The following is a 17401-nucleotide window of genomic DNA, read 5'->3' on the forward strand; positions in this document are numbered from 1 at the left end:
AGTGTCCACAGAACCTGTGGCACTGGTTTAATCAAACTTGTTTAAAAACAAAACAAAACACACCTCCCGTTAAACCAGTGCAACAATGGATGGAGACAAGCCCAGGCTGAAGGCTGCTTCATTTATAGCCGGTCCTACTTTCAGCCTGCACTCACACAACCCCTCCCAGTCACGTGATCCAGCTGGGGAACTACAACTCCTGGACCTTAAAAGGGGATGAGCCCTGGAACTGGGCAGGCTGGGCCAGGTCCTGCCTTAAAGGAACAGGCTGCCCTGTTACGGAGAGAAGAGCCATGAGGAGATTTCAGATATCAGAATCAAACTGCATATAGATGCTAGGAGACCCAGTCTTGTCACGGGCACTCCCTCCTTGTAACACCAGCTCTGTCATGCCCACAGCCCCCTTAATTCCCCATCAGCCTGATGAACCAGGGCCTGTTTGGGGCTATGGAGGAGACATGTAAACTCCTAGGGCGAGGGGGTGAATAGAGAGTGAACCATGTAGAAAGGCAGTAAGAAATCTTGCTGACTGACTGGTGGCATTGATGGCTTGGGGCAGGGACTGTCTGTAAGCTGCCTGGCTGTTCACACAATTCTAGAGCAATGCTGCTCACAGGCATTAGGAAGTAAAACCCAACCCATGCAATACGAACAAAACAGCAAGGAGCCAGGGCCACAAATGCATGCCTTTATCAGCCCAACACTGCTGCTAAAGCAATCCTCCTATGCAGTGACAACTTCGCTCCCCGATTCCTCAAATCCCATCTTTGGCACGGTGTCCCTTATCGCTTCAAATTCAACCTCCTCCTCAGATTAACCCTGCTCCTGCTGATATAGCTCCACCCGTGCTCTACCCAATCCTTAATTCCTCCTTCCATCATCTGGTCTCATTCCCAGCTTTGTGCCTTCCTTCTATTATGCTGAACCTTATTGCTGGAACACTTCCCTTATGCACTTCCAACCAGAGCGCTCTCCTTCCAGGCCCTCTGTAAAATCCAACACGCCGAAGGACTCTTTCTCCCGTCTTCCCACCATGAATAATCTGCACAGCCTCTCTCTCCTGAGCAACGGACCCATGTCTTGCTTTTGTTCATTTAGAATGTAAGTTCTTTAGGACAGATGACACATCTTGCTCTGTGTGTGTGTAACAAGCTATGTAATAACTATATATTAACATTATGAAGTGTAGACCAAACTTCAGCACTCATATAATAATAAACTGCTAAATTAGAGTCACCAAGCGAAATGGATGCACATCCATATTCTGTATTTCCCATCTCAGGAGCCGGAGTTATATTTTACTGATCCCCAGCAACTGCTGCACATTTTCACTGAGCTGGAAGAACAGAACCTGTCCCTAATCCAGAATTCCCAGGAGACTGAGGAAACCTTGGATGAGCTCCAGCATACTCTCACCACTACGCGAAGTAAAATGTAAGTGTCTGAAAGAGGCTGCATACATTCTAGCATTAGAATACCTGGGGGCTCCCCTGCTGGAGATCATAGCATTGACCATGGTAAAGTGATGTATCAGCCATGCAATACAGGATGGAAGAGTCTCTCCTACAGTTGGTTAATCAGATGAACTGGATTCACCGCATTGCCTTCTAACCACGGGATTGGAGGAAGGTGTTACTGGGGCATTGGTCTGTCTGTGTGCTGCCACAGAGGAGGTCTGAGTCGGTCGTTTGGTCCCCAATTCACAGGGGGCTAGGGAATTGGTGTGCTAGGCTCCTGAAAGGAAAGGTGAGCAAGTGAGCCTTGTTTCACTCCTGATCATTCACCATGTGTTGCTACTATTTAAAGCACAAAAGCTTCTGTACGGCATTGCATAGAGAACTTCCACCCAGGAATAAACTACAGCATCTGTGATAATTCCAACGAAAATCCTCTCTAGTGGAAGTCAACAGGCAATCAAAGTGTAAAGTCTTTAAATTGCAGGAAACCACACAAGGATTTTATTCCTTCGCACGTGTCTGTCTTGCATATTTAGATTGTAAGCTCTTCAGGGCAGGGACTCTCTACTACTCTGTGTTTATTCGGTGCCAAGTGCAATAGGCCACCCCTCTCCGCTGGCCCTTAGACACTACTGCAATAAACATTACTAATAATAATCCAATGGTTTAGATGTATATTAGCCTTTTGTTTTTTAGTAGGAATCTTTCTATTTTGACATATTGAAACTTTTCACCATTTAATTAACTCCCACCCTCAATTCACAGAAAATACTATGGCAGAGACCTGGAGTCCTCTCTAGCTCTTGGAAAGAGAATTTCAACTGAATGCATTTATTAGCCAGTCTCCTTATAGAGGAAAGTGATGTCACAAAGTTCAGGCTCCACTTGATGTTTGGAGGAGTTATAGCCACAGTTTGCAAAAATGCTGGAAGAAAGCTGTGTCTAAGACAGATCCTTTTCTCCTGGATTAGGGACCGTGAGATAAAGCAGCTGAAGCAGCTTGCAGCCACACTCAAAGCCTCCATAATCAAAGAAGAGGAGACAGCCGCAGACCTGGAATTGAAGGCACGAGTCTTTTCCTTCGGAGAGTACAAAGCAGATGTGCAGGTATGTGCATAGAGCAAGACCCTAAGCAAGTGAGAGACTGGCAGGGAGATGTCTAGGAGTAGCATGTCGTGCTTCTTCCCATGATGACTTTAGCCTGTGACCAAACAGAGGACTTCAGTGGTAAATGTGACAGGATCCCTGGGGTGCAGCCTGGGACTGTTTTTCCTCACCCCACTGGATACTGCAGTCCTTAATATACAGGTTTGTTCCTTAAACCTGGGCCAGTCTCCTCTGTTGGAGTCTTCAGTGTGTCCTTGTTGCTTGCAGCATAAATGGGGGCAGGAGAAAGGCCCAGCATGTGGCCACTGCATTCTGTTTTATACCCTGTGTTCTGGCATGGCTGTGGGGCATTGCTGAGTCCCCAGGCAAGGCTGAACAGGTCCCCTGGTGTGGCTTTATGCAGGTGAGTCATTGAATTGTAGCTCCCCTGCTGGACCATGGCTGTTGAGGGGGTTTTTGACATCCACCCAGGCATTGGTTTCCACCCTTGTCAGTGCCTCTGGAGAGAGAGTATACAGGCGATTCCCAAACCCACAGCATATTTTAGTGACAACCATACAACACAATCTCATAACTTCATATGCCTTATAGATAGATAGAACAGACTTTCAGCAGATCATAACCTTCACCCGATGCACATAAAGCATGCCATGTGAGGTAAGATCACAATTATATATACATGAGGAATATGGAGGTTACAGGGTTGCTCCCCGAAGGTATAGAATGTCACAGTGAGGTTTTAGCACCCTTCCTTTCCCTATACAAAACCCTATACGTAATGGAGCTAGATGCTGAAAGTATCAAAATGTGAGATGAGACACTGAGTTCTGTGGAGGGAATTGAAATGTTAATTTCAGTTATTTGACTGGGTTTAAGCAGATGACGCTGGGCAGGTCCTCAGGAGCTGTGACAGTTTACCGCAGCTGAGGACTGCCCCCTTGCCTTGTCTCCAGGACAAAATGTTGGTGAGCCTGAACAAAAAGGTGACGGAGGTCTATCGACGTTGCATTGGAGAAAATGAGGCCAACCTGGGAACCCTGCAGATGCTAACAGTCATAGAACACCAACTCGACGACTTATTGGAGTGTCTGGAGAGAGTCCCTCAAGCAAAGATAGAGCAGGCAGAGAAAGCCAAAGAAAAAGAACGGAGGATGAGGTAAGAGGAAGTTCTGCTCTGGCTGTGGTGCGACCCGTTATGGGGAGATCACGCCAGCATTTCAATTTTTAACGTTTCTCAAACGCCAAAAGATAAAACGAGAAGCCAATGGAACTGCTTGCGTATGTCAGTGAATCAGGAAGAAATGGCAGGTATATTAAAAAGCCCACATTATCAATACCTAATTAATACCCATAATTCTAATAAGAAACTGATCAGGCAGAAAAAACTCCTTGCTGTAGTTAAATCTGTTTTTTCATATTGATCATTCTTGCTAAGATAGTATGCTAAAAGATAGCAGGGCATGTGTGGAAACCCGAGCTTATTCTCCAGTACAGTATTTGGAAATTTGACGACACTGGCATGTTTTAAATTAAAATTTTTGCCTCTGCAAAGCCCCAAACTGCTAACCCACATTAGCAGAAAATACCATACTCCTCCCACTGCATCTGTGCTCTAAGATTAGATGTACTTTCATTGATGACTTGAGAAGCTGAATACAGATGATAGTTTACATCCCAAGAAGTGAGCCAGTGATCAGACTGTGTGATCACCGTCTGGGTCAGATCTGCAGGAAGAAACTTGAAGTGGCAGAAAGAGTTCAGTAACAAAAACATATGACTTCCCCCCCACCCCATCTCCCTCCTCAGAATTAAAAAAAAAAAAAAAAAGGTCATTATGCCACTTTGAGTGCTATTTAGAATAAAAGCGCACACACACACACACAAACCCCAAACAAACAAAAAACCACACACCACTGCAGAAAAGGAAAATGCCAGGAAATGAAGTTACCTTAAATGAAAGGGTTTAAAATTAGAGCAGTATTTTGAGCACACACTGGCTTCTCAGTTGTAGTGGCTATACAAGAGAGGAAGCCTTCTGCACTTAATCAGCCAGGACAGTTTGTCATCGCAGATTATTTTTGTATTACCACTTACCCTCCACGCTTTTCATGCATAGAAGCACAGTGGATCAGATTCGCCATTGCCCTGCCACGTTGTGTAGTCATTTACACCAGGGCAAAACAGGCACAACCCCCTCCCAGGCTGATCAGATAGCATTTTCTATTCACTTTGCACTGGTGCGAGGACACAACGTGCCAGGTAAGTATCGTTATCCCACAAATGCCATTAGCCCTATTTTACAGAGCGTAAGTAACTCGCTGAAGGTGACGTGCACAGAAAGTCAGTGACAGATCCAGAAATAGAAGTACAATCTCCTCTGTTCAGTTCACTGCTGCTATGTCTCCACTCAGAAGTGAAATAGGTTTTTTTGGAGTAAGGGAGGGAGGGTGTTGGTGGAGAAATCAATTGCACTTTAGAATTCCCTTGAGAAGAACTAAATGGAGCGGGCGCTGTATCACAAAACATTCACCTCTTGTGGACTTATCCTTTCTTATTGAAAATCGGGGTCAAAAAAATATCCTGCTTGGCAGAGTCCATCATTTTAACTCCTATTTTGCTCAATTGTTCTGAAAGGATGAGGGACGAAAAAGTGAGACAACAGAGGCAGTTGCAGGAGGAGAGGTTGCAACGGGCACTGGCAAGAGCACAAGCGGATATAAAGAAAAAGGTAACCTTAGCAATTCCTGGTAATACTTGGCACTTGTGCTGCACCGTTCAATGGAAAATCTCAGTGCACTTAGACATTAAGGATCTGGAGTGAGCTCCTCACCCCTGCTGAAGCCCCTCACAATGGATAAGTGGGCCAGAGTAGTGTAAAGGGACCCTAGTATCCCTGTATCCATCTGGGAGCCCCAGTACAAGAACTACAAGAGACAGCCACAGGCTCCCTTGTGAGGGCTCCTCAGAAGCACTGGAAGGGATGTGGTTGCACTGCTTCAGTATGCAACACTGGATTCTGGGCAGCCCTGGGAGGCTGCCATATCTTAAGTAGGCCTCCAGGACTTGGTTACACCTGGAGCCACTCTAATCCCTGGAGTAGCCCAGGATTGGGGGACACCACTGTGGCCTAAAGCCACCTTAGCCCCACTTCTCCTCCTGGGCTGAGTTCTGTACTGCACTGTAGAAGCATAGGACAGAATCTTACCCCCACTCTTCACAAGCAGTAAGCAGCCACAGCTGCCACTGGCCTCTGTTTGAGTTATGTCTGCTTGCTACCAGTGAAGAATCTAGCCATACACTTCTCAATGCAGCTGCACACCAAGCAAGTGATTGTATCCGTGTTACAGATGAGTAAATTGTTAGAGTGCCAATGTGACTTGCCTAAGGTCAAACAGGAAATCAGTGGCAGAGTGGGGAATAAAACACAGGCAGTCTGAGTCCAAGCCACTTGCTCCAACCAGTGGAGAACAGATTCTCTACATGTCTCACTACCTATTTCTTTTACCATTTGAAGTATGGCATCACCATGATGGGATAGCTATTTCAGTTGGACTAGATATTTTGAATATGGAGGCTGCAGTGCAGTGCCTTTGTACAAACCTAGCCACTAGATAATCAGCAATGGCATATACACAGAGCCCTGAGCCATCAGGAACTGTCTTACTGAAAGAATTGGAGGACACACTCTAGTTTTTCCAGAAGGGTTTAATGGGAGCTTCTAGCTACAAACTTAACACTAGAGGGACAGTAACATCTCCTAAAGAGTAGCATAAGCTTGGAATATAAACATTGCTAGTGACCAGCATTTGCACCCAACCTATTCTTCTGTCACCACCATTGCTGTGCCTGCATTTTGTTTCACTGCAGACTGGCAGAAAGCTGATGTTCCGCTCTGAGCCCGTGCCTATCAAAGAGAAAGAAGATAAGGATCAAGGCCTGATTGATCAAGAGAAGGAAGAAGCTCTCTATTACTTTACTTAATACCCCAGATAAGACTGGAAATTAAAGGACAGCACCAATGAGATGCAAAGACATTGTACCAACCTGACCAGGGAACATTTGTTTGGGGTTCTTAGAATTATGTACAATTTTTGCAATGAATTAAACAAAAATCTCCCATTTTCTCTTGCTAACCCTTGCCCCCCAGGAGAGTGGTTTGTTTCACTGGAGCCTGTGGTGTGAGTCAACAACTATTTTGGCATTGCTTTAAATGAGTAACAGAGTCCTGTGGCACCTTAAAAACTAACAGATGTATTGGAGCATAAGCTTTCATGGGTGAATACCCACTTCGTCAGATGCATTCACCCACCAAAGTTCATGCTCCAATACATCTGTTCGTCTTTAAGGTGCCACAGGACTCTTTGTTGCTTTTTACAGATCCAGACTAACAGGGCTCCCCCTCTGATGCTTTAAATGAGTGTTTACCTAGAAAAATAAACTGAACTCTCTCCCCCATTTTGCCTTTAGGCCAGTTGTCAACAACAGGGTTCTTCATAGACGTGAAGTCAGTAGTAAGATCCCTGGAATCTTAGGAAATCACGTTCATTACACAGGTGGATGACATCTTTAGTTACAGCAAGACAAAGCTAGGTTCCAGACAGATGTTTGTCACAAACTCCAAACCTATGCAAACAAAAGAAACACCCTTCCAGGAACTGGAGTTTCAGTACAGGCTCCACCCTTGAACATACAAGATTCAAGAGGAAAGCCCAAGCACTGCAGATGAAAAGCTGTTCAGCATTAGTTTTAACGCCAATAGCATATACCCGTGCATCAACAGAAGATTACTCATATCAAGAACAAACCCAATGCCAAAGTGACCATAAAAAAAGCTTTATTAATCCTTTTGCACCAGCAGTTCTTCAGATGTCCATTGCCAGCAATGGACTTCAAGCCGATTAACCTGAGTCTCGGCCCCAAGCAGTTAGCAATTTACATTCATATACAAAGCCAAGTGAGGTACATTTTCAGAAGTAGAAACAAATGCAGTTTTAAGTCCCACAAAAATAAATTGGGTTTCTTCACCATTTTCTTAATTTAAGAACAACTGGTATGGTTCCATGAGGATCGAGAGGAGTTTGGCATTCAGGGTGAGACAGCTTCCAGGGACAGCATTAGCGACTGCTCTAAAGCAAGACCCAGTAGTCTGTTCAACAGTGCTGTGCTTCTGCAGATAACTCATAAGCCCCTTTAACCTTTCCACATTGGACTCCATGATCAAACAAAACAGCAGTCCCCACAACAAGTGCGTGAAATCTCCTCACTGACTCACTCTAGCTTGTAGACCTCATCTGAGGCAGGCTACAGATTCCTTGGGCATGAGCATAGGACTATCCAATGCTCAAATTGTTTAGCCACCAGAGACAGAAAAAACAACAACATTAGTTCAACCAGAGGATAAAATACTGCCTGAAAATCAGAGTTTGAAGTGAAAATAGCCTGGATACTGCTTTCAAGTCTCAGAAACCAAAAAGTACTAATCTGGACATATACATAGTTCAAAAGGCACAGGAAGTAAAAGCATTTCTGAACAACTTCTGGTGAATTCAACAACAGTATAACTAAATAAATAAATATGTGCAATATTAGGAAGATCGCAATGTTCTTCTGCATGACATCTTATTCTGTAAAAAATATATACACATACGTGCATACACACAACTCATTGAGAATAAAAAAACCACACATCCCTTTATCAAAGTCCTATACATAATTTTATAGGCATTCAATACATCACCATAAACATTTAAATTACTACCTTAAAATTTAATAACCAAAAGGTGTTTTGTTTTTTCCATTGAGAATTTACACAACCCTATGCTTATTCAATTCAGTTAAGTACAGTACATACAGCTATTCTTCTAGAAACTGCAATTTTTCAAATGAGGCAATTCTTCCTAGTTAACAATACTTTTCCTCTCCCTCTAAAAAAACTCTGACAACCGGACACTATGCTCACTAGATATTCTAGATTTTAATGAAGATCCAGTGGTAACAGAATATATAATTCTAAAAGACAGTGGCTAGTTATGAGTAACTCGGCAACACTTTTTGTATTATAAAGACATAATGAAGGTGGCTTTGAATTAAGTGGCTGTCAAACATTCCACCAAAATAGGGAATGTTAAGACTAGCTTGTCAAATGCTGTTGGAACATTAGCTAATTGCTTATGGAGAATATAGTTCTCTAACAAAGCTTTCTTTTTTTCAAATCTTGCTGGAAGAATTCAGCTAAATATTATTCAGGATGAATGAGAGAGGGAAGCTCAACATAGGCATCAAAACTCATTCACAGTTAATTTTTTATCTATATTTCTCTATCCAAGGGACTTTTAATTCATTTCTTCTCCCTGCTTTCTGGGCACTATCCTACTTTCCTACCATGCCTTGTAAAATATTTTATCGCAATTTGCTGTCAATATATAAGATGGCTGAAACAAGTTTGGGGAAAAATATTTCAGGTGTTTTTTTCTCATTCCGTATCATCCATGTCAAGGAAGAGACCTTTCCTAATGGAGGAAGAGTTTAAAAGTCACATGAAAAAATTTAAGTTTGTATTTGTTCATTAGCTGTGAAATATTTGTTTTCTTGTGATAACAGGAAAATTAGTACTCTGGTTAGACATTTAATAGCTATGGCACTTTTCTACAATGGGATTTCAGCAAATCTGCCCCCAGCATCTTTGACCACAAGACAGAAAGAATATCTTACACAGACATGTTAAGTAGGATTTGCTGATTTTTTTATTATTCTTTTTTCATGTAACTGACACTAAAAGTGTGTGATCATAATCATGTACTCCTACTTTTCATATTTTCCTTGAGAAACTGGAACTCAGCTATATTTCCTTTGTCAAGCTAGGACTGCACCATTCTGTTTTCAAACTAATATTCCTAACAATCATTCCAGGTCCTGTAAGTTTATTGTGCTTCCGGTGAACTGAGAGTTATCAGAACCTGCATCATCTTCTGTGGAGTTGTGTGGTTCCTGTCAAAACAAAGTAAACAAAAAAAAGTTTGGAATTCAGACAAAGCTTTCACCCCATTATGTTTTCATTGCTTGTAACACACAGTCCCTTTTTGTAATATTTCTTTACCTTCAAACTTAATTCAAGCTTTGCGAACAAGGGCCGCTAACAGAGTTTCGAGAAGGAGTTTGGGAAGGGGGCGAGGTACATTTGCCATTCTTTAAAACCTTTAACCTAAACTATAATCAAATCTTCTTGATTTAAACAAAAACCCTATCATTAACCTAGGTAGCTGTAGGAGAGAATGCAGGCAGAAACCCAGCAGCAGAGTGGGGGCTATCCAGTTTATTGTGCCGAGTGCAGCATGTATGATTACCTGCCCTGTGGGCAGGTGGCAGGTGCAAACAGTGACAAGTTTGTAAAGTGCTTGTACACAAATGCTATAAGTCTAAATAATAAGATGGGTGAACTAGAGTGCCTTGTGATAAAGGAGGATATTGATATAATAGGCATCACAGAAGTGGTGGTGTGGGGACAATCAATCAATGGGACACAATCAATCATTACGGGGTACAAAATATATTGGAAGGACAGAACAGGTCACGGGGCGGGGAGAAGGAAAAGGAATTGTCACTAGATGTGAAAGAAAATGTAGAATCAAATGAAGTAAAAATTTTAAATGAATCCATATGTTCCATAGAATCTCTATGGATAGTAAAAGGCGGTTTACTCACCGTAGTAACTGGTGTTCTTCGAGATGTGTTGCTCCAATCCATTCCATTTAGGTGTGCGCGCCGCGCGTGCACAGCTCTTCGGAACATTTTTACCCTAGCAACTCCGGCGGGCCGGCTGGCGCCCCCTGGAGTGGCGCCGCTATGGCGGCTGTTATATACCCCAGCCGGCCCGTCCGCTCCTCAGTTCCTTCTTGCCGGTTATTCCGACAGTGGGGAAGGAGGGCGGGTCTGGAATGGATAGGAGCAACACATCTCGAAGAACACCAGTTACTACGGTGAGTAACCGCCTTTTCTTCTTTGAGTGATTGCTCCTATGCATTCCATTTAGGCGATTCCCAAGCCTTACCTAGGCGGTGGGGTCGGAATGAGACGTGGCGGAGTGTAATACCGCGGAGCCGAAGGCTGCGTCGTCTCGAGACTGCTGCACCAACGCGTAGTGGGAAGTGAAGGTGTGGACTGAAGACCAGGTGGCCGCTCTACAGATGTCCTGGATGGGAACATGGGCCAGGAAGGCGGCCGACGAGGCGTGCGCCCTCGTCGAGTGTGCGGTGAGGCGGCACGGGGAGACGCGAGCAAGCTCGTAGCACGTTCGTATGCAGGACGTCACCCAGGACGAAATCCGTTGCGAGGAAACCGGCTCGCCTTTCATACGGTCGGCAATTGCCACAAAGAGCTGGGAGGAACGCCGGAAGGACTTTGTCCGGTCGATGTAAAAGGCGAGGGCCCTACAGACGTCCAGAGTGTGGAGCTGCTGTTCACGAGGTGAGGCGTGCGGCTTTGGAAAGAAAACCGGGAGGAAGATCTCCTGATTGAGATGGAAGGCCGACACCACCTTGGGGAGGAAGGCCGGATGTGGTCGAAGCTGCACTTTGTCCCCGTGGAAGACGGTATATGGGGGACCTGCTGTCAGGGCGCGGAGTTCCGAGACTCGTCTGGCGGATGTGATCGCCACGAGGAAGGCCGTCTTCCAGGTAAGATGGAGCAGAGAGCACGTGGCCAGGGGCTCGAAGGGCGGGCCCATCATCTGGGCGAGAACCAGGTTCAGGTCCCAAGTCGGAGCAGGCGGACGCACCTGAGGGTAGAGACGGTCTAACCCTTTAAGGAAGCGGGCTACCATTGGGTTGGAGAAGACGGAGCGCCCTCCTATAGCGGGCCGGAAGGCTGACAGAGCCGCCAGGTGCACCCTCAGGGACGAGATCGCGAGACCTTGACCTTTCAGGTACCAGAGGTAATCGAGGACGGTCTGGATGGGGGCCGAGAATGGGTTAAGACTTCGCTGGTCGCACCATAGCGCAAAGTGTTTCCATTTCGCGAGGTAGGTAGAGCGCGTCGAAGGCTTCCTGCTTTCCAGCAGAACTTGCTGCACCGCTGCCAAACATCCTCTCTCTGCGTCGGTCAACCACTCAGGAACCAAGCTGTAAGATGCAGCGACTGCAGGTTCGGGTGACAAAGCCTGCCGAGGTCCTGAGTGATGAGGTCCGGCCATAGCGGAAGGGGAATGGGTTCCCGAACCGACAGCTCGAGCAGCAGGGTATACCAATGCTGTCTCGGCCAGGCCGGAGCGACGAGTATTACGCGGGCCCTGTCTCTCCGAAGCTTGAGTAATACTCGGTGGACGAGCGGAAACGGGGGGAACGCGTAGAGGAGGGACTCCGTCCATGGCAGGAGAAATGCATCCGAGAGGGAGCCTGGAGCTTGACCCTGGAAGGAGCAAAACCTGTGGCACTTCCTGTTGGCCTGGGAGGCGAAGAGGTCTATCTGGGGAAACCCCCACCTCTGGAAGATTGTGTAAGCCACATCTGGGCGAAGGGACCACTCGGGGGAGGCGAAGGACCTGCTCAAACGGTCGGCCAACGTGTTCTGCACCCCCAGTAGAAAAAACGCTTCGAGGCGAATCGAGTGGGTCACGCAAAGATCCCAGAGGAGCATCGCCTCCTTGCAAAGCGGGGAGGACCGAGCTCCGCCCTACTTGTTGACATAGAACATGGCTGTGGTGTTGTCCGTGTACACCGCTACACAGCGGTCCTGAAGGTGGGTCCGAAAGGCGAGACACGCCAGACGGATCGCTCTCAGCTCCCGGACGTTGATATGGAGGGAGAGCTCCTGGGCTGACCAGAGACCTTGGGTGTGCAGGTCTCCTATGTGAGCCCCCCATCCCAGCGCCGACGCGTCTGTGGTCAGGGTGACCGACGGGCGAGGAGGGCGGAATGGAACCCCTGCGCAGACTGTCTCCGGATCCAGCCACCAGGTGAGTGACTGAAGAGCGGGACTCGGCACCACCACCACCACCATGTCCAGTGGGTCGCGCTGAGGGCGGTACACCGATGCCAGCCACATTTGGAACGGGCGAAGTCGCAGCCTTGCGTGCGCGGTCACAAACGTACACGCTGCCATGTGACCTAGGAGACGAAGGCAGCATCGCACTGTTGTCGTTGGAAAGGCCTGAAGTGTCCGTATCAGGGATGCCAACGTCTCGTGCCGAGCCCGAGGGAGGCAGGCTATGGCCAGAGTGGAGTCGAGGACGGCTCCTATGAATTCCACTCTTTGTGTCGGAACTAAGTGGGACTTGTCGGCGTTGACAAGCAGGCCGAGAGATCGAAACAGACGCAGTATCTCGGATACCTGAGCCGCTACCAGCTCTTGGGTACGGCCACGAATCAGCCAGTCGTCGAGGTATGGATACACGTGAATCCGACGACGACGGAGGGCCGCAGCTACGACCGCCATGCATTTGGTGAATACCCGCGGTGCGGTGGAGAGGCCGAAGGGTAACACCGCAAACTGGTAGTGGGCCTCGTTGACCATGAAGCGCAGGTAGCGTCTGTGGGGGGGGTAAATTGCCACATGAAAGTAAGCATCCTTCATGTCGAGGGCGGCAAACCAGTCTCCTGGATCCAAAGAAGGGATAATGGTCCCCAAAGTTACCATCCGAAACTTGAGCTTGCAGAGGTACTTGTTCAGCTCCCGGAGGTCCAAGATGGGACGAAGACCCCCTTTCGCCTTGGGGATGAGAAAATATCTGGAGTAGAATCCCCTGCCCCGCCTGCCGGGAGGCACTCTCGATGGCACCCACGCTCAACAGAGACTGGACCTCCTGTAAGAGGACTTGCTCGTGAGAGGGGTCCCTGAAGAGGGACGGAGAGGGTGGGTGGGAGGGAGGGGGCGAAATAAACTGTAGGCGGTAGCCGTGCTGGATGGTGTTGAGCACCCAGCCGTCTGATGTTACCGAACACCACGCCTGGAGGAAGCGGGAAAGGCGACTTGAAAACAACGGGGATGGATCCTGAGGGGAGAGTGGTGTGCCGTCCTCGGGCGTCCCATCAAAAGGTCGACTTGGGACCTTGAGGAGCCTTGGACGAGCCTTGGGACTGGTTACGCCGCCCGCCCGATGGTCTGCGGCGGAATGGGGCCCTGCGATTATTAAATGGCCGAGACCTGGCCTGCGGCCCGGGCCGATAGGGCTGTTGCCGGAACGGACGCCTCTGAGTGGCTGGTGTATGCATCCTCAAAGTACGGATTGCCACTCGTCCGTCCTTCAGGGTCTGAATTCTCGTATCAGTTTTCTCCGAGAACAGGCCCTGCATTTCAAAGGGGAGGTCCTGGAGGGTATATTGTACCTCCGGTGGCAAAGTGGATGACTGTAGCCACACGATGCGTCGCATGGTTACACCGGACGCCACAGTCCTGGCCCCCGAGTCCGCTGAGTCGACCGCAGCTTTAATTAAGGTCCTGGAGGCCAACTTGCCCTCTTCTAGGAGCACCGAGAATTCCCGGCGGGAGTCCTGTGGGGTCAGCTCCGCGAACTTTCCCAGGCATCCCAGGATGTTAAAGGTATACCGGGAGAGCAGGGCCATTTGATTTGCGATGCGGAGTTGGAGACCGCCCGCGGAGTAAATCTTGCGCCCCAACAAGTCCATGCGCCTGGACTCCTTTGACTTCGGCGCAGAGGCAGGCTGTCCGTTACGCTCCTGGTCGTTCACAGATTGGACTACCAACGAGTCCGGAGTCGGGTGGACATAAAGGTATTCGTACCCTTTCGGTGGTACCGAATATTTCCTCTCCACGCCGCGTGCCGTGGGAGGGACGGAGGAGGGCGACTGCCAGATGGCGGCATTGTTCCGCTGGATTGTGCGGATGAATGGCAGCGCTACTCTCACGGGGGCGTCTGCTCCCACAACGTCCGTGATGGGGTCATCGACCTCTTGGACTTCTTCGATGGGCAGGTGGATAGCTTTCGCTACCCGCCGAAGAAGGTCCTGGTGCGCTTTGAGGTCTATCGGCGGGGGCTCTGATGGCGACGCCCCCGCCACCGCCTCGTCGGGAGAGGAGGACGAGGAGTGACCAGGCAGCACCTCTTCAGGAGCTGGCTCCGCGTCTGGTCTGTCCGGTGCCAGTGTCTCATGCCCCAACGGTGTACCGCGGGCGGCAGATTGTGGCGTGGGAGACGGGGGTGGCCTGCTTACAGTGGCCTCTGGCACCGAACGCACCCAACCTGGCTGTCTCGGTGGAAGGGGAGGCCCCTGCTCATGTTGGGCCCAGGGTACCCAAAACCCCCATTGCTGAGGTCCATGGTCCTGCGGAATAGACCCCGCTCTGAAGTCTACCACACTGCCCTCCGGAGAAGCAACTGAGGGTTCCCTCGAAGGCCAGGGAGGGGCCGTGGCGGTACCCGGGTGAACATCCGGTGCCGGGATAAACTGTCTCTCCGGTGCCGATGGACGGTGCCGGTCGTCATGTGGCTTGATCGGCGAATGAGATCTGCGCGAAGTGCGGCACCGGGAGCTCGACCGGCGGCGCCGGGAGCTCAACCTGCGGCGCCGGGAGACTGACCTCGAGCGCGATCGGCGGCGCCTTGAGCGGCTGCGCGAATCGCGATATCGCCCACGATGTCTGGAGCCGGACCTGGTGCGGTGCCGGCGACTCGGCGACCGGGACCTGGAACGCCGCCGGGAGTGCGACCGGTACCGCGATTGCGAGCGGTACCGGGACTGCGACCGGCGACGAGATGGGGAACGGCGCCTCGACGTCGACCGCCGTGCGGATCGGGCCCGGTGCGGTGGCGATCGCCCTCTTGAAGGAGAATGGGAGCGAGAGCGGATCATGGTGCTCCGATCACCTCGGCCGCCAAGAGAAGGAGGGCGCATCATCAGAGGCTTTCCAATGGATTTCAGTGTCCGCACCGGCGGTGCCGGTAGCTGATGGCCCGTATCCGCTGTGAGGTCAATCAGCTCCCTCGCCGTTGCGAACGCCTCCGGCGTAGACGGGAGCCTCAGCTCTTCCTCGGTCGGCACCGGGGAGCTGGGCGGTGCCGGACTCGACGGCCCTTGCGGCGCCGGAGTCGACGGCCCGGTGCACTTCTTGTGCACTGCCTCAGTCTGTACCGTTGTAGTTGGTGGCGGCTGGGCTAACGGCTTGTGCTGTTGTTTTGCAGCGGCCGTCTTCGGCACCTTTTGCTTCTTCCCCAGGGAGAGGGAGCGGTGCCGGGTCTTCGGTACCGGGTGCCGAGACGCGTCGGCACCGGAGCGGCTCGGTGCTGCCGATGCGCTGCTCACTGAGGCCGGCTTCGGCGCCGACGGAGCTGGTGCCGGAGGTTGGAGAGCCGACTCCATAAGGAGCTGTTTTAATCGAGAGTCCCGCTCCTTCCTCGTACGCGGCTTGAAAGCCACACAAATGGGGCACTTATCTGACCGGTGCGACTCTCCGAGGCAGCGGAGGCAAGAGTCGTGCGGGTCACTTACCGGCATGGGCCGCTGGCAAGCCACGCAGGGCTTGAATCCCGGTGCCCCGGGCATAAGCCTGCACCGGGGCGGAAGAAGAGGGCTAACCCCTCTAATTCCCTAACTGCTATACTATACACTAACTATACAACTTTAACAAGAAAACTAACAAACTATTAACAACTATATACACTAGAACTATTGAGAACGCTAGGGCTGTGGAGGAAAGGGAGCACTCCACTGTTCCTACTAGCCGTCATGGGCGGAAAGAAGGAACTGAGGAGCGGGCGGGCCGGCTGGGGTATATATCTAGCGGCATAGCGGCGCCACTCCAGGGGGCGCCCAGCCGGCCCACCGGAGTTGCTAGGGTAAAAATGTTCCGAAGAACCGTGCACGCACGGCGCGCACACCTAAATGGAATGCATAGGAGCAATCACTCGAAGAAGAAAATAACCCCAACTATACATACAATATGATGGGGGCTAATTTAGCTACAACTAATCAGGAAAGAGATCTTGGAGTCATTGTGGATAGTTCTCTGAAGATGTCCACGCAGTGTGCAACAGCAGTCAAAAAAAGCAAACAGGATGTTAGGAATCATTCAAAAAGGGATAGAGAATAAGACGGAGAATATCTTATTGCCTTTGTATAAATCCATGGTACACCCACATCTTGAATCCTGTGTACAGATGTGGTCTCCTCATCTCAAAAAAGATATACTGGCATTAGAAAAGGTTGAGAGAAGGGCAACTAAAATGATTAGGGGTTTGGAACGGGTCCTATAGGAGGAGAGATTAAAGAGGCTAGTACTTTTCAGCTTGGAAAAGAGGAGACTAAGGGAGGATATGGTAGAGGCATATAAATCATGAGTGCTGTGGAGAAAGTGAATAAGGAAAAGTTATTTACTTGTTCCCATAATATAAGAACTAGGGGCCACCAAATGAAATTAGTGGGCAGTACGTTTAAAACAAATAAAAGGAAGTTCTTCTTCACACAGAATACAGTCAACCTGTGGAACTCCTTGCCTGAAGAGGTTGTGAAGGCTAGGACTATAACAGGGTTTAAAAGAGAACTAGATACATTCATGGAGAAATCACTTGATCATTACCTGTTAGGTTCACTCCCTCTGGGGCACCTGGCACTGGCCACTGTCGGTAGACAGGATACTGGGCTGGTCTGACTGAGTATAGCCGTTCTTATGTTCTAAGATTATGCCAAGAAACCAAATGCACTGAACACTTCACAGTAAATTTAAAGTTGTCCCACTCCTGGTTTGCAAACTGATTTAGCTGGACTGCCAACAACATTTCATTAAAATGCTGATGGGGTGGGGATGAATCCTGACTATTGTTGACAAAAGAACCAAAATCATTGACAATTTAAAAAATATTGTTTCCCTTCACATTAACCCTTCAGAAT

General features: G+C 49.1%; 2 protein-coding genes across 8 annotated transcripts in view; one reads left to right on the forward strand and one right to left on the reverse strand.

The window, feature by feature from the left end:
• Nucleotides 1–6678, forward strand: part of CFAP100 (cilia and flagella associated protein 100) — a 33320-nt gene extending 26642 nt beyond the window's left edge. For all 4 annotated transcript variants that reach the window (XM_039547680.1, XM_039547679.1, XM_039547681.1 and 1 more), the window contains exons 13-17: nt 1283–1434; nt 2429–2564; nt 3518–3720; nt 5199–5292; nt 6432–6678. In XM_039547680.1, coding sequence (XP_039403614.1) covers nt 1283–1434; nt 2429–2564; nt 3518–3720; nt 5199–5292; nt 6432–6545 — 699 coding nt within the window. In that variant the 3' untranslated portion in view covers nt 6546–6678. The remainder of the gene's footprint in view (nt 1–1282; nt 1435–2428; nt 2565–3517; nt 3721–5198; nt 5293–6431) is intronic.
• Nucleotides 6289–17401, reverse strand: part of ZXDC (ZXD family zinc finger C) — a 31263-nt gene continuing 20150 nt past the window's right edge. For 2 of the 4 annotated variants that reach the window (XM_039547678.1, XM_039547676.1), the window contains exon 10: nt 7382–9551. In XM_039547678.1, the coding sequence (XP_039403612.1) occupies nt 9465–9551 (87 nt within the window). In that variant the 3' untranslated portion in view covers nt 7382–9464. Of the gene's footprint in view, nt 6469–6989; nt 7188–7381; nt 9552–17401 lie in introns of those variants that run through there. The other 2 variants (XR_005601317.1, XR_005601316.1) reach the window with 2 other exon arrangements.

Source organism: Mauremys reevesii, linkage group 7 (assembly GCF_016161935.1).
Source record: "Mauremys reevesii isolate NIE-2019 linkage group 7, ASM1616193v1, whole genome shotgun sequence".
Lineage (NCBI taxonomy): Eukaryota > Metazoa > Chordata > Testudines > Geoemydidae > Mauremys > Mauremys reevesii.